The sequence below is a fragment of the Odocoileus virginianus genome, chromosome 6 (assembly GCF_023699985.2).
Source record: "Odocoileus virginianus isolate 20LAN1187 ecotype Illinois chromosome 6, Ovbor_1.2, whole genome shotgun sequence".
Taxonomy (NCBI): domain Eukaryota; kingdom Metazoa; phylum Chordata; class Mammalia; order Artiodactyla; family Cervidae; genus Odocoileus; species Odocoileus virginianus.
Genome location: NC_069679.1, coordinates 5117278 through 5144501, shown reverse-complemented (window position 1 = coordinate 5144501; position 27224 = coordinate 5117278). Strand labels below are relative to the sequence as shown.

Here is a 27224-nt window from a genome sequence, read left to right as displayed (position 1 = left end):
AGTCGATTACATAACTCTGAGTCTCAGTGTTCAAACCTGTGAACCATAAGACTTACACTATTAATTTTAAGATACTTTCAAATATCACATTCTCTGACACTAAAAGTTATGCCCTCAAGATAAAAATTAAAGGCCAATCTTCTCATTTACAGTATTTTCTTATTATTCACATATTTTCATTATCCTGCCAGTCCATTCTTATTTCCTAATCCATCCTTTCTTCTCTCTTTTTTTTTTTTTTTGGTTTTCTTTTTTTTTTTTTTTAATTTTTATTAGTTGGAGGCTAATTACTTTACATCATTACAGTAGTTTTTGTTATACATTGAAATGAATTAGCCATGGATTTACATGTATTCCCCATCCCAGTCCCCCCTCCCACCTCCCTCTCCACCCGATCCCTCTGGGTCTTCCCAGTGCACCAGGCCCGAGCACTTGTCTCATGTACCCAACCTGGGCTGGTGATCTGTTTCACCCTAGATAATATACATGTTTCAATGCTGTTCTTTTGAAACATCCCACCCTCGCCTTCTCCCAGAGTCCACAAGTCTGTTCTATACATCTGAGTCTCTTTTTCTGTTTTGCATATAGGGTTATCGTTATCATCTTTCTAAAGTCCATATATATGTGTTAGTATACTGTAATGGTCTTTATCTTTCTGGCTTACTTCACTCTGTATGATGGGCTCCAGTTTCGTCCATCTCATTAGAACTGATTCAAATGAATTCTTTTTAATGGCTGAGTAATATTCCATGGTGTATATGTACCACAGCTTCCTCATCCATTCATCTGCTGGTGGGCATCTGGGTTGCTTCCATGTCCTGGCTATTATAAACAGTGCTGTGATGAACATTGGGGTGCACGTGTCTCTTTCAGATCTGGTTTCCTTGGTGTGTATGCCCAGAAGTGGGATTGCTGGGTCATATGGCAGTTCTTACCTTGTTCTAACACATTTCTGCTTTCCCATTCTCTTAATAAGCCACTTTAGTTTTTAAATATATTTACTCCTCAGCTCTACATTTCACCTACTTATCAACATGTATATATATTCTTTTTAGTCACACAAGTTTTTTTCATACTCTCCTTTTTGTAGAGCCCAGTTTACTTAATTCTGACTCATTGTGTGTTCATTTCCTTTGAAGAGCATTTTTCTTTATATTCCACTTTTACATGATAACAAACTCTTTCCAAGCCTCATCTATCTTTCCTATTTAATGAGAAGGAATGAAAATAAGAGGGCAATTGTGTGTTTGGCACAACATCATACTATGTTATGAGTCAATATGGATTACAAACATAGGAAGTTAAGACCAAACACCCCCCATCCCCAGAACACAAGAACGGGGCTGAGGAGCGAAGACAAGAGAGAGAAACAATGAGAAGGCAGCACCAAAGGGCAAACTGAAGCCAGAGAGTCACTAAGTAAAATGACACATGGCAACAAAATTTTGAAAAAGGCAACTTCCACTGAGAACAGGAATCCTATTAAACTGACACTAGGATGATTCCTATGACTTTGAAAGTTTGAATATATTAACGATGATAGGAATAAAGCAAGGAGCAAGAGACCAGAACACAGGTCTGCCTATACAATGATGATGCTATGGAGAAGAACTCTGGCTTAAATCATTAGCAGTTCTAACCTCTGTATATCAGAAAACTATAACAGTGCTCAAACCATGAAGCTGGTCATGTATCAATTAAAGCTCAGTGAAAGTGAAGTTGCTCAGTCATGTCCGACTCTTTGTGACCCCATGGACTGTAGCCTACCAGGTTCCTCCGTCCGGGATTCTCCAGGCAAGAATACTGCAGTGGGTTGCCATTTCCTTCTCCAGGAGATCTTCCCAACCCAGGGATCGAACCTGGGTCTCCCGCATTGCAGGCAGATGCTTTACCATCTGAGCCACCAGGGAAGCTCAGTTAAAGCTCAGAGGCCTTACTAAATTTATAATACAGATTGTGATCATCATAATAAACGGTTCTCATGAAAAGAGTATGCAAATTCCTTCCTTCCTGGGACTCGTAATGACAGGATTACATAAAAAGTATTTACTCAATGGGACTCATGATAAAAATTCAATAATTTACTAAACAGGATACATTTAGTAAATGCACAAGACATAATCCCTGCCTTAGAAGTTTATAATAGACCAGTACAGAAGGGAGAAAAGCAACTGAGCAATTTCAGAATAGGATATGTTATAAAGTACCAGGAATGATAATGGTCATAAATGAAATTTCAAGTCAGAATGCTCCACATGCCATTTGTGACTTTGTGCAGATCATTGAACTCTGCCGAAACACGGATTCTTCACCTACAATGAAGGTAACCTCAACTAACTCAGAGGATAACAATCAAAGTAAAAAATGTGTGGGAAATTGCCTTGAAAAGTATAGAATACTTCAAAATGTAAGCGATAGAACAATAAAAAGAAAAACAGAATTGGTAAAATTATGTTAAAATAATGTTAAAATTAATGTTAAAATTATTTTGACATTGTGTTAAAATTAATTTAACATTAAAATATCAATGTTAAATGTTTAAATGTTAAAACATTAATAATTATTTTTAACATTATTAAAAATAATGTTAAAAATAATTATAAAAATGTTATCAAAGTTTACTCCTTTTACTGATAACAACTGGATTCATTTACAACTACAAATATAACTACAGTCATCAGAATTTCATACCCTAATAGGAGTAACAAAAATAAATATCGTATTGTGGCTCCTGGGTCGTTTTTAAACATGGAATAGATCAGTAGGACTGAAAGAACTGATCTGGAGGATAAAGGCACAGGCGGAAAGAGAGAAGCCTAACATATAACAATGAAAGGTATCACACTAAGCAAAATAGAGCATCCTTGTATATTTTCACCCAATCAACTTGCTAAAATGTGAGTCAAAATTAATTTCTTCAGGTCTCTTCATATTCTTGAATGTGAAAGTTAATTCATTGAAATTTCACTGACCTTAAGGATGCTGGACAGAAATGGGAGGGGAACATGAGCATCAAAAAAACACATTACCTATATTTAGATCTTCCATGTCTTCATATTTGCCCATTTCCTCAATGTACATGGTACTTTCCACATGGAATACTATTAAATCAATATGATTTAATGCCAAAAATTCCATTTGTGCTTCCTAGAAATACATTAATTTTAAAAGATATGACTAGAATATAATGAACCATGTTAATATATTTTACTTGTTTGACACTAAAATGAAACTAAACCTGTGAATTTCAATTTTAATACTTAAAAATACAAATGGGAAATTAACTCCACAATATTAAAAGTATCTAAACATTATAGAAAGATAGTGCAGGCTGCTAGAAAAGAGGGCAAAACACAAAACTGAAAGTCTCACTTGCTTCTTGTCAGTTACATTCTGCTGAAATCTGAAGTATTTTACATATAACAGTAAGTCCTACCTCAATACAAGATACAAATATATACAATTTTATTGCAAATAGCACCAGAATTCTTTTGATATTTTACACAACTTAGTGACCAAACCACCACCACCATTCAAAATAATACTTAATCTAAAATAATTTCCCTAGAGAGGCCCCTGGTGGCCTAGCAGTTAGGTTTGGGGCTTTCACTGCCTTGGCCTGGGTTCAATCCCTGGTAGGGGAATTTAGATGCCACAAGTTGTGTGGCATGGCCAAAAAGAAGGGGAAAAAAAGTAATTTAATAAAAATAAATAAATAAATAATTCTACTACAAAGTTCAATTGACTGTTTAGCCATAACCATAAAAATAATACCTGGCCCCAGATATTTTAAGAATACCAAATTATATTCCATTGAAATTATTCCATTAAAATTTCTTACACTAAGGCTCAACCATAACTTTTTAAAACATGCAATTTTAGGCCACTAGATTATTTTAGAAATTATCCCTGCTGCAATCTCACAATCAAACTTGCACAGATGAAGAGCTGTTTCTTATAGATGAGCAAAGAAAGTGGTTTCTGGAGATGGAATCTACTTCTGGTGAAGCAGCTCTAAAGATTGTTGATATAAGAACAAAAGATAGAGAATCTTACAAAAACTTAGCTGATAGAGCACCAGCAGAGTCTGAGGGGATTGATGCCAATTTTGAAAGAAGTTCTACTGTGGGTAAAATTCTATCAACTAGCACTGCATACTACAGAAAAAATCATTTGTGAAAGGAAGAGTCAATCAATGTGGCAAACTTTACTGTTGTCTTATTGTAAGAAATTGCCACAGCTACCCCAGCCTTCAGCAACTGTCTTGATCACCCAGCAGCCATCAACATCAAGACAGGGCCCTCCATGAGCAAAAAGATGTATCAGTGACCTCAGACATGCAGCTGACACCACCTTATGGCAGAGAGTGAAGAGGAACTGAAGAGCCTCTTGATGAAAGTGAAAGAGGAGAGTGGAAAAGTTGGCTTAAAGCTCAACATTCAGAAAACTAAGATCATGGCATCTGGTCCCATCACCTCATGGGAAATGGATGGGGAGACAACGGAAACAGTGTCAGACTTTATTTTGGGGGGCTCCAAAATCACTGTGGATGGTGACTGCAGCCATGAAATTAAAAGATGCTTACTCCTTGGAAGGAAAGTTATGACCAACCTAGATAGCATATTAAAAAGCAGAGACATTACTTTGCCAACAAAGGTCTGTCTGGTCAAGGCTATGGTTTTTCCAGTGGTCATGTATGGATGTGAGAGTTGGACTATGAAGAAAGCTGAGTGCCGAAAAATTGATGCTTTTGAACTGTGGTGTTGGAGAAGACTCTTGAGAGTCCCTTGGACTGCAAGGAGATCCAACCAGTCCATCCTAAAGGAGATCAGTCCTGGGTGTTCATTGGACGGAATGATGCTGAAGCTAAACTCCAATACTTTGGCCACCTCATGCAAAGAGTTGACTCATTGGAAAAGACCCTGATGCTGGGAGGGATTGGGGGCAGGAGGAGAAAGGGACGACAGAGGATGAGATGGCTGGATGGCATCACCGACTCAATGGGCATGAGTTTGAGTAAACTCTGGGAGTTGGTGATGGACAGGGAGGCCTGGCGTGCTGCAATTCATGGGGTCACAAAGAGTCGGACACGACTGAGTGACTGAACTGAACTGAGAGGCTCAGATGACGGTTAGCATTTTTTAGCAGTAACTATTTTTTAACTAAAGGTACATACATTATTTTTTTAGACATAATGCTATTGCACACTTAACAGACTACAGTATAGTATAAATGTAACTTTTATATGTACTGGGAAAACAACATGAACTTTAATTCTTCTATAAAACCTTTTTCTCAATAACAAAGTAATGTCCTATTTTGGAATCCTTTATCTAATAGATTAAAAAAAAAAAGTTTCAGTAAGTATTCTTTCCATTACCTGGTCTAAAAGCAAAGCATAATGACCTCACAGTACACATATTTGAACAGTATTACAGTTCTCAAAGTATTTTCCTATTTGGTCTTATAATATTTCTTATAAGTTAGAAGGAAAGGTTTTATAACTATTTCACAAATGAGAAAACTGAGCTGGAAGAAGTTAATTCAGTTATCTGGGCCCAGAACTAGCAGGAACGGAGTCTTCTGACTCTTTAACTCTGTATTCAGCAGTCAATTCAGTTCAGTTGTTCAGTCGTGACTGACTCTCTGTGACCCCATGGACTGCAGCATGCTAGGCTTCCCTATCCATCACCAACTCCTGCAGCTTGCTCAAACTCATGTCCATTGAGTCGGTGATGCCATCCAACCATCTCATCCTCTGTCATCCCCTTCTCCCCCTGCCTTCAATCTTTCCTAGCATCAGGGTCTTTTCCAATGAGTCAGTTCTTCACATCAGGTGGCCAAAGTATTGGAGTTTCAGCTCAGCATCAGTCCTTCCAAAGAATATTCAGGACTGATTTTCTTTAGGATTGACTAGTTTGATCTCCTTGCAGTCCAAGGGACTCTCAAGAATCTTCTCCAAAACCACAGTTCAAAAGCATCAATTCTTCGGCGCTCAGCTTTCTTTATGGTTCAACTCTCACATCCATACATGACTGCTGGAAAAACTATAGCTTTGACTAGATGGACTTTTGTCAGCAAAGTAATGTCTCTGCTTTCTAATATGCTGTCTAGATTGGTCATGGCTTTTCTTCCAAGGAGCAAGCGTCTTTTAATTTCGTGGCTGCAGTCACCAGCATCAGTGATTTTGGAGTCCAAGAAAATAAAGTCTCTCACTGTTTCCATTGTTTCCTCATCTACTTGCCATGAAGTGATGGGACCGGATGCCATGATCTTAGTTTTCTGAATGTTGGGTTTTAAGCCAGCTCTTTCACTCTCCTCTTTCACTTTCATCAAGAGGCTCTTTAGTTCCTCTTCACTTTCTGCCATAAGGGTGGTGTCATCTGTGTATCTGAGGTTATTGATATTTCTCCCAGCAATCTTGATATCTGAATCCAGTATTCATACCAAAGACTTATGCAAGAGAATTTAAGTTTAAACTATCTGACCATTTGTAAACATATCAACAATTTTTTAGCATATGTTTAAAATATTTAGAAGATATTTCAAAGAGTTCTTAATTAAGAAAAATTTAAGGAAATTTTTAAGAATTTAAGAAATTCAAAAATTTAAGAAATTTACAAAGGAAATACAGGTGATCTCACTAGTCGAAGTTATCAAAGACATGCAAATTAATATGGAAACTTTTCTTGTGTATAGAAATAATTTTTTTTAAAGATTACTACTCAGTACTGGCAAAGATGTATGAAGAACAAAGAATTCTAAATCCTTCTGGTAAAATAATATTTCTGGAGGGAAATTTGACTGTGTATTTTAAAAGTCTTTAAAATTCCCATTGACATGTACACACTGTACATGTACACACAGTACATGTACACACATGTACACACATTTTATTTTACTAATAAAATGCCTTTCCATGGAAGAAAAGAAAAAAAAGTCACACTCAGGGGAAAAAAAAAATGAACGTCAATTAACTTCACACATGAAAAAGTAAAAATAAAAGAGTAGAATCTAAAGAGTAAAACAAAAACACTAATCTGAAAATATACATTTATTCCAATCTTCATAGTAGCATTATTTACAATAGCCAAGATATGGAAGCAACCTGTGTCTATGAACAGACAAGTGGGTAAAGAAAATGTGGCATACATATACAATGAAATATCACTCTGCCATAAAAAAAGAATGAAATTTTGTCATTTCCAATAATATAGATGGACCTGGAGGATATTATGCTCAATGAAATAAGCAGGCAGAAAAAGACAAATGCTGTACATTATCACTTATATGTGGAATTTAAAACATAAAACAAATGAATATAACAAAACAGAAACAGACTCACAGATATAGAGTACAAACTAATGGTTACCAGTAGAAAGAGGGAATGGGGGAGGGAATTAAGAGGTACAAACTACCATGAATAAAATAAATAAGTCACAAGGATATATTGCACAGCATAAGGAATACAGCCAATAGTTAATAATAATTTTAAATGAAGTATAATCTATAAAATTTTTAAATCACAAAAAAGATTAATTAAAAGTGGTTAAAGGCCCGAGCTCTGAAAAAGAAACATCTCACTTAACAAAATTTACTTCCAGAGATTCAGCAAAGGGAAATAAATCAGTGAGGCCCAAAACAAGTGTTTAAAGGCAGGCATCACAGCACAATACCAAGTAATGAAATATAACTGTATGTGAAAGTAGGATGTATACAGCGTGAACCTAAATTTCTTTAAAAATACGCATATGTAGATATACATATATTTATATAAATACACACACACACACACATACACACGGAAAAAGAGATTAACAAATGAAAATAACACACCAAAATATTAACAACTGTTATCTCTGAATAGTGGCAATTCATAGAATTTTTCTGTAATAAGCATATGTTACTTTAGGACCATGTGTATTAACCTCTTTTAAATAAGCACACGTTGTAGACCAATATAGAAAATGACCAACCTCTTCTGCTCTTCTGACGATAACATTAGTATCCTCAGGAATGTCCACTTCCAAAGAGTCCCTTTATAAAAACGGAAATAAATGTTATATGTTGCCAATCTCAAGAATAATAGTCATCCAGGAGGTCAATCTAAAACTGAACTGAAAATTTTATACTAAAAATGTTTATGAGAAAAGATTACAATTTAGTGAGACTGAGAAATTTGTCATGTAAATACAGACCAGGTTTTCTATACTCTATCTTAACCTACACCTTCATTTAGTAAAGTTTAAAGGTCTAACTATTAATCAAGCTGATAATTAAAGATTTCAACTCAGCAACTGGCTCTAACTATATTAGAATCTATTAGAGATTTTAATTTATTTACCAGTGAACAGATGATCAAGAAAAATACCAGTGTCCTGCTAAATAGATAATAGTTACTATTCCATGTTTAAAATACCTTAACAAAAGTAGAACTCCAGCTTTTCCCAGAAGACGCCAAGCAACCCATTCTGCAGTTGTTCTATCAGCTTCATAAGTAGCTTGTTGACCAACAATAAAAACCAGTGGTAATCCTAGTTGTACATGAACAGTTGAAACTTGTCTAGGATCTTCAGTAACTTCAGTCTTCATTTAGAAAAAGAACAAAACGTCTTCACTATGTGATAATAATGTTCCAACATTTGGATTTAAACCCTGCTAATAATAAGTGAAAAAACAAGTCTGTGAAATAAATCCACAATTAACAAAAATGGTCTCATGGTTTTCTAAGTTTCATGCTCCCATGTACCTATATAATTTAAACTAACATATGAAACTAACAAATTTTACAACTAGTTATACAGATATTTACAACCATAAAGAATAAGAATATCAGAGAAACCAAAAAAAGCAACAAAACTGTGGTGCTGCTGAATAAAGAGAGAGATTTGAAATGAAAACGAAACACATAACAAATTCTTCCATATGAGAATTTAACATATATAATGACATATTACAGAACAATGAGGAACATCTGAGCTGACATCAGCTTGAATACACATCTAACTTCACTCCTTCCAGAAATCCCAGGACAACTTCAGCAGTAGGATTTTTCAAAACAGATGAACATACACACATAAAGAAAGGAAAAGAGTAAAGGCAGCAAAGTCTTAGAAGCTAAAGAACAACAAAATCCTAGCTATGAGAGGAAAGGATAAGAAACAATTTCACTTTAACTGCAGAATCCTAAAACTGCTCAGGAACTGTCAGTGCCTGGAGCTTCTGGAACAGGGAAAGGAGAAGGGGGAGGGGAATGATGGCAGGAAGGCTCCAGAGTAAGAAAGAACAGACAAAACCTTTGGAGAAGCAGTTAGATCTCTAGATCCTCTTCCCTAACTCCTTAGGCAACTACCCCTGCATCATACCAGAAGAAATCTGGGGGGACTGCAGGAACAGCTGAGTGTCAATACCATGCTCAAAGCAGAGGGACTGAGCAACCAAATGCTGAGACTCCTTCTAGCCCCTCCCCACTCGGTTTCTGGTAAGCTAGCAACCAGACTTCTGTATTTCAGCAGAAAACTGGAAGATCTTTCTCTGGGGATCTTGAACAACCAAAAGTAAAAGCCTAAAGCTACTGACATTGTGGTTCACCAAAAACCTGTCCAGGTCCAACCACCCTAGGAGCTCAAAGTTAACAAGTCTGATCCATAGTCTCAGAATTTCCAGCCAACTTCTTTAGTTTCATATTCTAAATCATGAACAAGAGGAGAGCCTCTAACATGAAAGACCAGAACAAACAGAAAAACAAGTAACATGGAGGAAACAGATTATTCAGGAAGAAGAAAGGTTCAGAAAACCACTACCGATAAGCTCAAAAAGATGAGAAGATACTGTATTCACAAAAAATGAAAACTAAAGTTGAATAAATCTGCAGAAAGTATGGCAAAAGACAGCTGGAAAATAGAAAAGATAATAAAATTGAGGGACTAGTTCAAGAGACCCAACATTCAAACAGGAGTCCCAGAAAGAGAGAAGGGAGAAAACAGAAGGGAAGAAATCATCACTGAAATAAATACAGAAATTTCCCACAACTAAAGGAGCACAAGCTGCCAGATTGAAAGAGCCCACTGAGTAAAACCAGCATAGGGGATAAAAGCAGGCACGCAGAGAGATGCTTTCTTGCAAATTTTCTAATAATAGAGAATCATTTTTCTAATCCTTAAAGTTTCCAGAGAGAAATCTGCATTTAGCTATGGTAGACATAATTCTAAGATGACTCCCAAAATTCCTGGTATACACATTTTGTATAATCCTAATTCCTTGAGCATGGGTGGTACTCACAGCATAGTCATTCCCTTGATTAGATTATACCATGTAAGACTGTCACAGCACAATGGAGCAAGATTGTCTGCTGGCTTTGAAGGAGAAACTTGCAATTTTTTTTGAGAGGGCCACATGGCCAGAATCTGAGAACAGACCACAGGAGTTAAGAGCAACACCAGCCATAAGCTAGCAAGAAGGTAGAAACCTCAGTCTCACAACCACGCAGAACTGAATTGTCAAGATCTGAATGGGTATAACAGCCTGAAGAAACAGAAAAGCCTGGTTTCTTCTTTGAGTATTTGGAGAACCATAAGCAATTCAATATTAAAAAGTAAACATGGGAACAGACAAGTAAGGCTGGAGAATTGGCAAAGGACCAGATCATTAAAACCATGTATATCCTCCTAAGAAAGTAGGCCTTCATTCTGTAAATAATTGAAGCCATTTAGGAACTGCAAATATTATCAGAACAAGATCATACATGTGTGTTTAAAATATATTACTATGCAAGCAACAAAGAGTATGAACTTAAAGAGAGTGAAATATAGGAATATAGACCAGATCAATTCCTATTACTAAAATAGTACACAAGAGACAGGAAGAACCTGGATAAAAGTACTGGCTGTTAGAATGAAGAATTCGAGAAGATATTTCAGATCTAAAATCAGATGCAGGAATTGAGAATGATTTTCTAGGCTTCTGCCATGAGTGACTGGACAGTAAATTAACCAAGATAATGGACCAAGAACAGATGGTAAAAGACAACATGTTAATGTCAGACATGTAGAGCTTAGGAGAGAGACATCTAATAAGTAGTTAAATACATGGGACAGGAACTTCAAAGGAAAATCTGACCTGAAAATTCAGATTTAAAAACCTAGAGTAGCTAATGCCATAGAAACAGATTGAGGGTGTGTTCTGAGCCTCTATCATTGTGTATGTAGCAAAGCACCCCAAAACCTAATGCTTAAAATAAAAGAATCATTTCTGTTGTTCATATGTCTACAAACTCATCTCTGGCCCACGTTGCATTTGTGGGGCATTTTGACTGGAGGGTGAAGGTTCAACTTTAAAAATGGCTCATTTGCTAGTTAGCAAGCTATTGCTAACTAGTATGAGCGCAGAGTTGTGGGCTAGGGCCCTCAATTTCTTTTCACATGATTTCTCCTCAGGCTTAATTTCACAGCAAAGTTGCTGGGTTTCAAGAATGAGCCTATCATGATAATAAGATGCAGCTGTGCTACGTATCTACAACAACTAAACGTCCAGGAACCCTATCTGCTTAACACACAAACACACAAACTCTCCAACCTGCATCTATTTTCATATGTTTAGAAGTGAAACAATGCATATGATCATTCATCCAAAGTTCATCAAAGAGTCTGAATCACACTTCCATCTTTATAAATGTTTATAGATAATGTTGACTGGTGAGTAGACAAAATCCTGAGAATTCTTAATATCAACATTGGAAGAAAAGGAAATGAGGGTGGAGAGAAATGATGAAGAACTGTACAATGAACTTATGAGGGCTTTGTAGGGAAGTGGAAGATCAAACCAAAATCAGAGGATCTTCTCCCAAAGGACATAGTAAATATTTCCCTCTCCCATGTGAACAGAAAGGAAAAAGACTTATATACTGTTATGTTTTTTCTTAGTTGCTTGAAGTCAAAATCCAACCAAATAAAAACTGACCAAAATAAAGAACTAAGGAATGAAGCCAGTAGAACTGGGACTGATGAGCTCTGAATCTATTTAAATATGAAAGCAGGGCTTTTTAAAAAAATGGGAATTATGATTATAGAACACAATATAAATATTATAACCTTTACAATGTAAACTAACAGAAAACAACAATCTGGAGGGTAAAGAGGAACTGAGATGGAAATAAACATATGAAGTTAATATTCTCATCTTTTACACCAAGGAGTAAATCAGTATTATCTAAAATGAAAATATGCAGTTTTCTTAAAATAATAATTTTCACTTCTCAGTGTTTTCCATAATCATTTCAACACTTAAGACAGTATTTCCTAAACAGTCCTCTAATGAAACAATTTCTCAAAAGTTCCATAATTCCTCTAGTTTCATATCAGTTTCTTTTTCTTCTAGTAAATTCAAATAAGATTAAATACAGTGCTTCTTACTATAAAGCAGCTCATGCAATATATGTCCATGAATTCATTCATCCCTCTATCTATATGTATCTATATGGATGCAGAGATGACTGGTTGCATCTAACAGTTCATTTCTGAATGATGGGAATTAGTGGATTTAAAATTTTTCATTCTTTATACTTTGCTGCACTGTTTGAATTATTTATAGCACATATGCACAATTTTTATGTAAAAAGGACATGGTGAGGGAGAAGGCCTATTGAAAATTTTACATATGCTCAGGACAACCCTTTAAAGTTCCAGAGAGAAGTCAGTTGATCACCCATTGAGTCTAAGATTCTTCCAGGCTAACACTAAGGAAGGTGAGACACCAAAAATGCTATAATGCAAGTATTTATAAACTTTTAAAACAGGAATCAAAACATTCATCAAAAGAGGTCTTTTCTTAGCCCATGATGTAATCTTTGTGATCTCAGAATGGTCACAAGTCATAACTACCACAGAATAGTTCCACAGTTCATTATAACTACCATTATAATTACACAATGCTATATTGGGTTGTTCAAAACAACAACACTTCAAGGCAATAAAATACCATTTTATGAATACACAGTTTATCCTCTAATCTACCTTTAATAAGGTACTACTCCTAAATCTGCCTAAATGAAATAAATATGTTCAAGGGGAAAAGATACAGCTCATCTAAGTTAAATGCATATCTGTAAATCAAAACAATAAATTTTACATACAAATTATCTAACATATTTAAATAAGACACATACCAGCAGAGGTGCTTCCATTGTCTTAATAAATTGATGAATGTTCAGTGTAGTCAGTGACTGCTTCATTAGTATTCTCCTACATGGCTGGGTCAGGTCCAAGACTGGTTTACAGTGAAAAAAGTAGAGATGTGGATACTCTATATCCTCAGGGCTGCAAATTAAAAATGAGGAACAGACCAACTTGAAGTTCAATGTGTGATTCTTCTACTATGCAGAAAGACATAATAAATCTCTTTGTCCTAAGTTTTGTGCTTTTGAATTACTATTTTGGTAAAAGCCTAAAACAGTATAACAAAATTAAGTGGACCAAAGCAAAAAAAGAGAATAAAAGGAATTTTTGAGATGTATAAGCAATTTTTTTTTCCTGAACTGTTTCATATGCTAACTTTTAAATTAGGTTAGAGACAGGTCTACACAATTATTTTTAAATAAAAGACTGTCACCTTGGGAACAATGAGATTATCTTAAAATATAGTTGCTTTTCTATAGCTATGCTAAATAAAGTTTTGTAACACAAATCTTCTAGGTTTAATTTAAACCCAAATCTGTTTTGAATAAACTTCAGCCAAAACATGCCTTAAGATAGAAACCATGTGACACTTTGTGAGAGTTAGTGAGTTTGTATCTGAAATATTAGAAAACCCAGCAAATGTGGCTTATAATTTGAGTTTTGGCATTCCCTTCAATATGAAAATTCAAAGATAAACTTATAGTAAGTAAGGTTTGCCAAAATTAAAATAACATTCTATAAATCTCCATATGGCATTAGTACAGTCTGGCAAAATACAGCAAATTTTTATTTTTACAATGTTATTTTAATTATTGACACATGCTTCAACTGAGCTCCAAGATTCACTGACTTCAAATTTCATTACAAATCAATATCTAGTAGATTCAATGATTAAAGAAATGAGCACTCAATATTACTTAATGCCTACTATGTTAGGCCCTGTGCTAAATGTAAAAGACTAAGATGAATAAGATATTTCAAATCCTTGAGGGGCATGGGCTAAAGGACATATTTAGTTAAAAAAAAATGTGGTTCATAAGTACTATAATATACAGGGTGCTATGAGAAACAAAGAAATATTTCATTCTGCTCAAGTCAGGGAAGAGAAGGAAGGAAACGGAAAGGAAGATCACCACAGAGATTAAAAACAGTAAGAGAATGACTTCGCCAAGAAGACTAAGGAGTATTTCAGACAATAGGAACAATATAGCCAAGGCCCCAGTCAAAGTACATAACTTTTTTGAGGGAAACCATAAACAGTCACATAATACTGAATGGAAAGTGTTAAGAGCATGATAACCCAGCTGAGGTTGGACCACAAACCGTAATTTATGAAATAATAAAATTATGTCAGAAAGTTATCTAATCAGAGATCATTTGGTTATAGGTAACAGAAACCAAAAAAGTGGGGGTGGGGGAACTTACTAGTTTAGAAGGGTATCTCACAGAATACAAGGAAAATCCAAGTAACTGGATCAGAGAACAAATGTACAGATCTGAACAGCAAGAGTTCAGGGTCCTTCATTTTGCCATTAACACTTTTTAGCTCCCCACTCTTTCTGCTTTACTTCCACATGGGCAAAACATTCAGTAAGCAAGACAGTTAAAGTGCTGTATAATCCAGTTTCTCCCATGTTCAATTCCAAGTTCCTGGAAGAAGACATCTCATTTGCTCAGGTAAGCCCATGGATTGGTTGACTCTAGGTCAGGTGGCCACCTCCGACTTAACAGACTGTGATAAGTATGAAGTAGGGGTAACACCCTTCTTGGCCTATACACAGATACTTTAAGAAGGGAATATGGGGAGGTAGCAGAAAGTACTTGTGTCTCTACAGCATGCTACCTCTTTTACTACCCATCATATATACCCTTTTCTTTTCTTAGCATTTAAAGAAAATTGTTATTGGAGTTTTGTTGGTTTACAATGTTGTGTTAGTTTCAGGTGTACAGCAAAGTGAATCAGTGATACATAAACATATATCCTCTTCTTTTCCCATGAAGGTCAGTACAGAGCACATATACCCTTCTTAACCATTTCAAACATACTCAGGTCCAACATAACTATTAATATACAAGATTATCCAAAGTTATCACCCTGCAAGAAGAACAGTACCTAGAACACAGACGGCATTCAATAGATAATTGTTGAATGAAAGAATGAACAAAGGAAAGAAAAAAGAAAAAGAACAGATGGAAGAAAAAATACATTCATCTCTCCTCCATTAAATGGTGGGGCTTCCCTGGTGGCTCCGGTGATAAAGAATCTGCCTGCAATGCAGGAGACCTAGGTTCGGTCACTGGGTTGGGACCATCCCTGGAGAAAGGAATGGTAACCTACTCCAGTATTCTTGCCTGGGAAAACCCACGGGCAGAGGAGCCGGCAGGCTACAGTCCATGGGGTCACAAAGATTTGGAAATGACTTAGCAACTAACACTTCTCCTCCATTATGTGACAACTCAAAGTCGTTAACTACTTCATCTAGAAGTGATGTCATGTGCTTAGTTGCTCAGCCGCGTCCGACTCTGTGAACCCATGGACTGCAGCCTACCAAGCTCCTCTGTTCATGAGGATTCTTCAGGCAAGAATACTGGAGTGGGTTGCCATGCTCTCCTCCAGGGGATCTTCCCAACCCAGGAATCGAACAAAGGTCTCCCGCATTGCAGGCGAATTCTTTACCATCTGAGCCACTGACTACATATTCTGAATCCACAGTCCTTCCCTACCACATCGGGGCCAGGTATGATTCCTCTCCACTTTGTTAGCCATGAATAAACCTCTCCAATGTGTCATATACTAACAAATTTATGAAAAACAGAATAACTGTTTTTAATTCTCATTTTAAAAATGGAGACAAGCAAAAATCTTTCCAGAACATTACCATGCTTAATCATTGATCACTGTATAGTCTGATCTTGCTGAACAGGATTTGTAAGACAAATGAGAGGACCCATACCTTGCCAGTAAATAACCAACACTCTATATTTGAAGCATGTCACTGTTATTAGCAATTGTTCATTCGCAGAAAAATAAAGATGATGATAACAGAGGAGAAAGTACAAAAAATCCTCAGAGAAACTGTGGGGCTACCCCAAAATCACCATGGGACTGAGAACAGCCGGGTTCCCCCATCCCAAGATGGGAATTTGGCAGTCTACACTGGTAGTAGCCAAGTAGCTGTCTAAACTACTGCTCATTATATCTTGAGATACAGTGACTACATATCATAGAGCTTTATGATACTATCAGCATGATTCTCAAATTGTTAAGAATACTAATTCTTATACAAATAGTAAACATGCATCAAAGTTTTCTTTAACTCATTAATGAGAGAACTAGCAGAATGGCAGTTCAATAAGAAGAGGGAAAAAGGAATGTTGGTTGATGTTGTACAGAGCAATAAATTTTATTTGCAAGTACTTCATTCTTTGCCTATGCACTCCCAACAACACCCCCCCCCAAAAAAAAACCATTTCACTTTATCAGCTTTCTATGCACTAACAACCAAATTTACCAAACTGTAAAATATCTGGGATTTGTGTGCGGTTTAACAAATAGTCACTATTTTCTGAGAGGTGAGCAAGAGGACTCATTAAAAACTCTTGCATGGTTTTAAGATCTGAAAGAGACACGTGCACCCCAATGTTCATCGCAGCACTGTTTATAATTGCCAGGACATGGAAGCAACCTAGATGCCCATCAGCAGATGAATGGATGAGGAAGCTGTGGTACATATACACCATGGAATATTACTCAGCCGTTAAAAAGAATTCATTTGAATCAGTTCTAATGAGATGGGTGAAACTGGAGCCCATTATACAGAGCAAAGTAAGCCAGAAAGATAAAGACCATTACAGTATACTAACACATATATATGGAATTTAGAAAGATGGTAACGATAACCCTATATGCAAAAAAAGAAAAAGAGACTCAGATGTATAGAACAGACTTGTGGACTCTATGGGAGAACCCGGGGGTGGGATGTTTCAAGAGAACATGGTTTTAAAAGGGTCACCCAATCACCCCTTTGCCTTGCTTTGTATTAATTTTCCTGAAAAATATTTTGAAATCAAACTTAAAAAGTCTTTCAAACGCACTGGTGTTCCTATGTCTCTTGTGTCCCTATGTACTAAACAGAAGAAAAACTTTACCCCTCGGTTGCCCAGTCAAAAAGAGTCCAAAGAAGGTCTCTACCTACAACTGTAAGCTAGAAACTAGACAAGAAAATTAAACATTTAGAAAACATCTGTTCAAAATTGTACTCAAATATATTTAAGATTTTTCTGGTATAGTAACTGATGGAACTCTCAAAGAATCTCTAGAGCTTAGTCATAAAAGCTGTTATTTGATCCCCTGACAACTGGGGTAGATATATTTCTAAAATACACATGACCACTCAAGGGATCACATCTGTGGCTTATCCATATTGCCTTGGTTCACCTTAGTTTAATATCACTTCTGTATCTTTAAGCTCATTTTAGTACAGCCTGTGGCTCAGCTGGTAAAGAAACCGCCTGCAATGCGGGAGACCTGGGTTTAATCCCTGGGTTGGGAAGATCCCCTGGAGAAGGGAAAGGCTACCCACTTCAGTATTCTGGCCTGGAGAAGTCCATGGACTGTATAGTCCATGGGGTCGCAAAGTGTTGGACACAATTGAGAAACTTTCACTTTCACATGATAGTAATGAAGAGGATTTCAGGTTTCATTTATATATTCACACCTGCTTATGATTCCTTTCAGATTAGTCCATGCTGTGACAGTATGACAGAAATGCTGAAAAAGTAATGTGAAACAAGTGAAACTTAAAATAGTTTACTTATATTTCTTATACATACCCAATACTCTCCAAAAGGGCAATTTCCGTGGTTAAGACAAATTGGTGTGTGGTCCCATACACAAAAGCAGCTTCCATGACGGCTCTGTGCTCTGAAAAAGAGAGGGGAGGTGAGAGGGAGGAGAGGTTAGTTTGTGCGATTCTATTTTGAATACTTTCCCACACACTTTCATGCTCTACCATGTTTAAAGAAAAATCCTTTGTAGGGATCCCAGTTGGGAATATGCAGGCAGTTAAAGAAGTTATAAGAAGTCTGTTCCAGTCAAGTCAAGGTAAGAGCAGAACTAAAAGGGAATTAAAAATGAGTTATACTTGAAGCTATATGACAAATCTGTGATAGTTTTTTCCCAGTAGTAGGGAAGAGAGTATGCCACACCACTTTCGTATGTTATATTTTATGCATGAATATGTCTGTATGCTACTTATGGCTTATTTTTTTAATCAAACTTATTCTTATCAAAAAAGAGACAATTCTATAAGGTATATTTTTAAAATGAACAGTTCCTTTACCCTTGACACCATTTCCAAGGGGCAACTACTTTCAACTTTCTCTTTCTTTAGGTATTTACCTCCAAATCCCTAAATGACGCTCTTAAACTTTTATTTCCTGATTATTTGTGTGTGTTAGTATTGTCTCTTGACTTCCCACTATGAAAGATGATAAATAGTTCTCTTTTCTGAAACCTCATTCCACAAATGTACATAATTCGATCCCCTCAATTTGCCCAATATAGTCCTCGTTTTTATTAGATCAATACTCAGTTTTCATATTGTTCAGTTCAGTTCAGTCATTCAGTCATGTCCGACTCTTTGTGACCCCATGGATTGCAGTACACCAGGCTTCCCTGTCCATCACCAACTCCTGGAGCTTGCTCAAACTCATGTCCATCGAGTCGGTGATGCCATCAAACCATCTCATCCTCTGTTGTCCCCTTCTCCTCCCACCTTCAATCTTTCCCAGCATCAGGGTCTTTTCCAATAAGTCAGTTCTTCACATCAAGTGGCCAAAGTATTGGAGTTTCAGCTTCAGCATCAGTCCTTCCAATGAATATTCAGGACTGATTTCCTTTAGGATTGACTGGTTGGATCTCACAGTCCAGGGGACTCTCAACAGTCTTCTCCAACACCACAGTTCAAAAATTTCAATTTTTTGGCACTCAGCTTTTTTTATAGTCCAACTCACATCCATACATGACTACTGGAAAAACTATAGCTTTGACTAGATGGACCTTTGTCAGCAAAGTAATGTCTCTGCTTTCTAATATGCCATCCAGGTTGGTCACAGCTTTTCTTCCATGGAGCAAGCATCTTTGAATTTCATGGCTGCAGTCACCATCTGCAGTGATTTTGGAGCCCCCCAAAATAAAGTCTCTCACTGTTTCCCCATCTATTTGCCATGAAGTGGTGGGACCAGATGCCATGATCTTCATTTTTCAAATGTTGAGTTTTAAGCCAGCTTTTTCACTCTCCTCTTTCATCAAGAGGCTCTTTAGTTCTTCGCTTTCTGCCATAAGGGTGGTGCCATCTGTGTTATCTGAGGTTATTGATATTTCTCCCAGTAATCTTAATTCCAGCTTGGGGTTCATCCAGCCTGGCATTTTGCATTTTACATATAAGTTAAATAAGCAGGGTGACAATAAACAACCTTGACGTACTCCTTTCCCAATTTGGAACCAGTCTGTTGTTCCATGTCCAGTTCTAACTGTTGCTTCTTGACCTGTATACAGATTTCTCAGGAGGCAGGTAAGGTGGTCTGGTATTCCCATCTCTTGAAGAATTTTCCAGTTTGTTGTGATCTACACAGTCAAAGGCTTTGGCGTAATAAATAAAGCAGAAGTAGATGTTTTTCTGGTATTCTCTTGCTTTTTCAATGATCCAACGGATGTTGGCAATTTGATCTCTGGTTCCTCTGCCTTTTCTAAATCCAGCTTGAACATCTGGAAGTTCATGGTTTCATATTGTTGGGACTCAGTAAATACAATTTCCTTTTGAGAATTTTTTCACTACAGTTATAAGTATCTTTTTAAAAATTTTTGTTTACATTCCTTGCTAATTTATCCCTAAACTCTTCTGCAACTGTCTTAGGCCCCCAATACTTCAAATGTATCTGTTTTACTATCCATTCCCTCTCTTTGCAGACATTTATGCAGAGTCTTCTGATTTGCTTGAACGAGGACTCTTGCTACTCAACCTGCCCCAACTTTCATCCTAGGAGCTCACTTTCATTACTGTCCTGGGGATTCTGATTCTCACTCTTGTATTGGGGCCTTGGCCTATTACCCTCATCTTCGGGACTAATTTGTTCCCTTGCTCCCATTCTCTAGCTCCTTTCTGGGAGAGGATATATGGAATAAACATTTTTTGCAACCTTAACCTTCTCAAAGTGGCTTTATTCTACTTTCATAACTAACTATAGTTGTCTGCATATAGAATTCTAGGTTCAAGTCATTCCCCCTAAGAATTTTGAAAGCATTCCTCCATTTTCATTGGCTCCCAAATCCAAAGTCATCCTGATTCTTGATCCTTAAACAGCATACTTTTTTCTTTCTGGAAAATTTTAGAATAGTGTTTGTTCCCAATATTCTGAAAATTCAAAATGAGATCCTCTGGCATGGCTCTACATTTAAACACTGCTGGGATTCAGTGAACCCTTGCAATTTGGAGGCTCAAATCCCTCAGTTCTGAGAAATTTTCTTAAAGCATTCCTTTGAGAATTTCTTCCTTTCCATATCTTATTTTCCCTTTTTTTCTCACTGCCATTTCCAGGTAGTTATTTTCCCCTCCCTGACCTAAACTTCTATCACTTGAATCACATTTCATCAGATTATTCCACTCACCACTCTGCCTTGTCGGAGTCATCTACTAACCCAGCCAGAATTAATCCCCCTCATCTCATGAAAAATTTAGCTTCTGTCACACTGTCACGCTCTCCGATTTTCCTATCCCCATACATGTTCCTCGCAAAATCCTAGCCTTTCAGTCCTTGGTCTTATCTGGAAACTCCAGTGATTTCGCTTCAGCCCTACCTTAACCACTCATGGTCACTGTCCCACTTCAGGCTTGTAATCACCAATCTGCAAATCCTCCTAATTTTCAATGTGTAGCACTCCCCCCCAAACACACACACACACACATGCACACACCCTTCCATCTCTGGGTCACTTGTCTAGTACACAACTTTAACCTTCCGGAATTTACAGTCTTACATTTTCACTGTCCTTCACCCACCTCAGGTCCTCTTTCTTCCCTCCTAGTCCAGCTTAAATTCCATGGTCAGTCTTTATAGTCACTTATCCGCCTGTCTAGCTAAAACACAATCCAAGTTAAATCAAACAATCTGCCTGTTTTGCACTTACACCCATAAAAGTGAATATGACTGCGGGAAGAAAACAAGAACCTGCTAGCATAACCATGCCCATGGTCTCATTTTAGATTACTGGCATCAACTATTACTGCTGCATAACAGCCATTCTTTATTTTCAGGCCTTCTAAAACAATTAGTTCATCCCTTGTTTCCTCACACTATCTGATCACTTTATTTCTATTTCATTAAGAAAATGAATCAATTAAGCAAAACCAAAGAAGTTCCCAGCACCATATGTATCTGCCCCCTTAACTAAATTGATGCCAATATTCTCTGTCTTCTCTCCTAATACCATAGGTGAATTTTCCACGCTCCCAGCAAAGAGCCACCCCTTCCCCCATTCACTAGATTCCATCTACCCAAGTCTACTCAAAGATGTTGTTCCAATAATTTTCCCTTCCTTTTTCTCCATAATGTATTTTCCTTTTTCTACAAGATCTTTCATGTCAACATACAAATACGCTTCTTAAAAAATTCTTCACTCGACCCCACATACTCCTCCGGCCACTGCCTCATCTCCTCCTTCCCTTAATAGCAAAATCTTATATGAGACTCTATAGCCACAGTCTCCAGTTGCTCTCTGCCTATTCTCTTATACCCTAGGCAGGCATTGATCCCTACTGCTCTACAAAAATCATGTGTATCAAGGGCATGGGTAACTTCATATTGCTAAGCATAATGGCCAACCGGTGGTTCTTATCCTAGTCAATCTTTCAGCATCCTTTCATTCAATTGCTACTCTCTCTTCACTAAAACCCTCTCGTCACTTTGTGACACACAGGTCATTCCTTCCACCTCCTCTACTGACCCGTGAAAGATGACGTATCTAATGAGTTCAGGCTTCTCTTTTCAATCTAGCCTCACTCCCTTCGTGATGTCCTCTGGTCTCACAACTTTATGGCATAAATGTTTATCCCTAGTCTGTATTCCACCATCAAATGCAGACTAGCAATATCCAACTACAACTACCTTGATGATATCGCTACTTGGCTGTCTAATGGGTAATTCACAAGTATGGTGTCCAAAAGTCGATTCTAGAGCTTTCTTCTCCAAACTATTTCCAGTCTGCCCCACCTTAGTTATTAGCAATTTCACCATTCAGGGAGGGAACTCAGGCCAAAATCCTAGAGCCATCCTTGTCTCTGCTATCTTTCTCAATCTATATCCAATATGTCAGAAAATTCAGTACCTCTTACAATCCAAACTATGGCTAAAATTCAAATGTATTTTCACTGCCATTGCTGCTGATACCCTGTTCCAAGCCACCCACCACCATCTCCTGCCTGCATTACTGTGATAACTTCCTGATTTTCTCCCTTATTCTACTATTGCTCCTTCTACTCTATTCCAAACCCAGAAGTCAGACTGATCCTGATAAAATATAAATCAGGGATTTCTGGTTCCATTATGACAGTGTAAGTCCTTGTATAGTTCATCCCTCTTACTGACTTTAATTACAGACTATGGACAAAATACAATACCTGAGGGGCCCTGAAAAGTAAACAATAAACAGGTTGATTGTGGGGTATTATTTTACATGTACATTGTTTAAACCATGTAGCCATCAAGCTTTATGTCTGTAAAAACAGAATTTTCCAATAAATTATTTTATTTCATACAGCATATACAATTTTAAATGTTTTTAACAACATTTTATATTAACATGTCCAAGTTATACCATTAACAAATAAAAATCATGAAAGCATAATAATTATTTGTTTATAAAACATTTATAATTTTCTTTATGACAAAATTACCTATTAAGGCTAAGGTGATGTTGTCAAAATTTTTTAAAAGTCAAGAAAAATATGTCATAAACAGCAAACACCAAAATAAAAAAGGAAGTCAAGTCAGCCAACAACATTTACCAAATACTATAAACTACTGAATACTAAATCAGGTACCATGAGGACTGTTAGGAAATAAAAAACAGTAATAGCAGACACAGAGCACCTACTATGTGCCAGGAACCTTTTTATTTTTTCAAATTCCCTTGGTTCTCACAATAAACTAAGAGGTAGGCACAATTATTTTCACCATCTTAGTGACCAGGGAACAGGTTAAATAAGTCAATTGTCCAAGGTCATATGCTTGCTTCAGCAGCTCAGATACTAAAATTAGAATGATACAGAGAAGATTAGCATGGTCCCTGCACAAGGATGACACGCAAATTCGTGAAGCGTTCTGTATTTTCTGGGCTTCCCAGGTGGTGCTAATGGTAAGGAACCCGCCTGCCAATGCAGGAGACACGGAAGACGTGGGTTCGATCCCTGGGTCAGGAAGATTCCCTGGAGGAGGAAATGGCAACGCACTCCAGTATTCTTGCCTGGAGAATCCCATGGACAGAGGAGTCTGGTGGGCTACAGTCCAAGGGGTTGCAAAGAGTTGGACATGATTGAGCACACCGAGGTCACACTGTAAGTAGTTGGTGGGACAGGGAGTTTAACCTAGGTGTCTGGCTCCAGAGTTCTTATTCAATCACTGTACTATGCTGCCTACTTGAAGAAAGAAAATGTAATGGTAAAAGAGCCTTTAAATTTATTTTAAAATATTACAATGGTAGTTAAAATACATTAAGTCCTTCAACATAGACACACATATATAGAGGCACAGCAAAGATTAAAGACAAAGTTGATAAATACCTGGTGTTCCAATGGCTCTGACATACGCAAATGCAATGTTTCCTTTTCCTTTTAGAGCATTTTCTATGTTCTGAAGGTCTCCCAGGGTGGTAATATATTTTACTTCATTAAAAAGAAGAGCACTGAAACAAACAGAGATATAACTGGTAGAAAAATCTGGCAGGCACTTAGTTATTTAATACATATTTTGAGTAAGTTAAAGAACATAATCAAAAAAGAAATTTAATCTTCTGAACAAACTCTCAGTAGTAAGAACCTAGGAATTTCAATACTGAATTAAAATCACTAAGTCATTATTCTGTCACTGAGAACATCAACCAGGGACAGTTATGAGAAATAACTGCTTATCCTCTATCACAACTACCTCAATATACACTGTACTTACTAACACTCTCTTCTGGCCAAATAATCCCTTACAAACCTCTCAGCCATAGACACATTTGAGCCCTTCACATGTCTAAACTAGAGCCTTCCTTCCATTGCCTATAAGGCCCTGCATGGCCTAGATCTTGCCTACTTCTCCAACATCATTTTGTTCTGCCATTCCTCATGTCTACCCTACTTTAGGCAACACCTCAGGGTCTTTACATACACCGTTCTCTTTGCAGAAAGCTATTCCCTCTGCTCCTTCTCATACATACTGTCTCAGCTTAAAAATCATTGACTTAGAGAAGCCTCCCTTGTATAAGTAGGTCTGCATCATTTTCCTCTTGAATTTCATAATATGTGCTCCTATGTAGTTCTTATCACAATTTATAATTATTCATATATATTTTTTACTTGTTTATCCCTGCCTCTCTCATTAAACAGTTACCTTCTTGAGGCAGGGACTTTGTCTATTTTGTCAGTATATCCATAATAACTTAGAATAGAACCTGGTACATTTAATGTATAGATCAGAATAATTGATCACATTAGTTCATTGAAAAGAATCTCCTTTTAAAAATTTCTACTTCTATATAAATTCTCTGTGACTAACAACAAATTCCACTTAATCTCCACATGCATGTCTCTGTCTGTATGTGTATTGTTGTTAAGCTAGACTTTATGAATTTTGGAGTTGTTCCAAGTCCATACACATAAATAAGGAAATATGTTAGTCCCTCGGTCATGTCCAGCTCTTTGTGACCCCACGGACTACAGCCTGCCGGGTTCCTGTGTCCGTGAAACTCTCCAGGCAAGAATATTGCAGTGAGTAGCCACTCCCTTCTTCAGGAGAGCTTCCAGATGAGGGACTGAACCTCACTGCAGGTGGATTCTTTACTGTCTGAGCTACCAAGGAAGCCCAAGGTTCAGTCCAATAAATTAGTCAATCATAGTTTCCTCTTATTGAAAACATAGCACTTTCCACTAAAATAGCAATTCTCAAATTTTCTGGTCTCAGAATCTCTTTATACCCTTAAAAATTACTGAGCTCTTCAATGGGTTTTCGTTTACGTAGGTCTCATCTATCAATAGTTGCCAAAATAGAAATTAAAACAGCAATTTAAAATGTTAATTCTTTAAAAAATAAAAATAAACACCATTGCACATTTACACTTATTAAAAACAAAATTTTCAAAACGAAAGAAAAGTCTAATAAAAAGAATGGCATTGCTTTACACTTCTGTAAATCTCTATAACACTGAACTAAATAGAAGACAGGTAGATTCTCGTATTTGCTTCTCTGTTCACTCTGTTATGACACCACACACACATCACGTAGTCTTTAGAAAGAGAATTCATGAAACAATGAAAGTGAAAAAGGCAAACATCTCAATATTACTGTGAAAATATCATAACTTCAGGGGTACCCTGAAATGGCTGCCCTAAGTTACACTGCTTAAATATTTACCTACATATCACAGATTTCTTCCACTTTTTAAAAGAAATGTGAAACTTGAAGTTCTGTAATTCCCAGGGCTCTTGTTTTATTTTTAAAAGCAATATTTACTGAGCAGTACTCACTATTTCCTAGATATTTTCACATTTTCATTTAAATCTTCAGGTGGCACTAGTGGTAAAGAACCCACCTGCCAACGCAGAAGATGTAAGAAAAGCAGGTTCGATTCCTGGGTGGGGAAGATCCCCTGGAGGAGGGTACGACAACTCACTCCAATATTCTTGCTTGGAGAATCCCATGGACAGAGGAACCTGGCGGGCTATGGTCCACAGGGTCACAAAGAGTCGGACATGACTGAAGCGACTTAGCACATTTAAATCCTCAATGATATTCTTGGGAAATTTCTTGTTACACACACACACACACACACACACACACGCACGCGCGCAAGAACACATATACAGACACACAGAGGAAAGAATCTCAGGGGTTAAGTAACATGCTCCAAGATATACCAGTAGTCACTGGTAGAGATTTTCAAACCCAGGTTTTTTGACACTTTGCCTGTAACTTTCTAAACTATGTTATTACTGACCCCTCATAAATGGTAAACCAGGTAAAAAGAGAGGCAATTAATAAATAGCAAGAAAGTCTCAGTGGCAATCTGGGTTACTGGCTGCTTATACATTTTGGCTAGCAAGACCAGAATTACCCTCAAGTCACTTCAAAATCACTGGGAGGCACCATCTAGTGAACATAATCGGACTGCCATGTAAATTCTCTGCTTAGGAATTACATCCATCCATTTAGCTTTACTGCTCTAGTAGCAATTTTTTTTTTTTTTTTTTGCTTCAAAAATCAAACCTAGGAGTAGAAATCTAACTTTTTCCTCAAAGACAGGCAAGTATAAATTAATAAAAGCCAGTGTCTGGGGGGACAATTCCCACTTGTCAGGCATAGTACTAAGTATATTATAAGCAGTGGCAATTTATCAGTTTGGGACTGACTGACTCTCTTGCTTTGGAAATTCCCAGTTTTCTAAGTCTTCATGGTGAGCAAAGTCCAAGTCCCTTCATACAAGCTGGTCATTTTGTAAATTTGCCTTCCCAGGTTCCCTGTTGCTAGGCTATATGGCCCAAAATCACTTGTCTGACATCCTAAGCTGGGAGCCAGTGATGTACAGAATCAGGGACAGTGCAGAATTATTTCCAGAAGCAGTAGCAGCAAGAGTCAGCTTCAAAGGCAGGGATGACAACACCGCTAATGACAGCCGCAGTGCTAGCAACGCAAGCTGTGGCATCTGATGACAAGCAGAGACGCAGCAGTCCTCCTGAGACCAGCTCTGTGTCACGACTATGACTGACTCAGAGCCACGTAAGTCTACTCCAGTTC

The 27224-nt window shown here is 37.2% G+C and overlaps 1 protein-coding gene and 2 non-coding genes across 9 annotated transcripts in view; 1 reads left to right on the top strand and 2 right to left on the bottom strand.

Annotated features, from left to right (window-relative positions):
- The window catches only part of TXNDC16 (thioredoxin domain containing 16), an 86604-nt gene that overhangs the window by 32752 nt on the left and 26628 nt on the right, over positions 1–27224 (bottom strand). For all 7 annotated transcript variants that reach the window (XM_070468622.1, XM_070468619.1, XM_070468617.1 and 4 more), the window contains 6 exons: positions 24011–24132; positions 18006–18096; positions 13163–13313; positions 8420–8586; positions 7977–8037; positions 3030–3147 (listed from right to left, as the gene is read on the bottom strand). In XM_070468622.1, the coding sequence (XP_070324723.1) occupies positions 3030–3147; positions 7977–8037; positions 8420–8586; positions 13163–13313; positions 18006–18096; positions 24011–24132 (710 nt within the window). The remainder of the gene's footprint in view (positions 1–3029; positions 3148–7976; positions 8038–8419; positions 8587–13162; positions 13314–18005; positions 18097–24010; positions 24133–27224) is intronic.
- On the bottom strand, positions 1839–1910 carry TRNAC-GCA (transfer RNA cysteine (anticodon GCA)). Its single transcript has one exon. It is a non-coding gene; the product is annotated as a tRNA-Cys (tRNA).
- LOC139035743 (U6 spliceosomal RNA) lies at positions 23460–23562 on the top strand. The gene has a single exon (XR_011488462.1). It is a non-coding gene; the product is annotated as a U6 spliceosomal RNA (small nuclear RNA).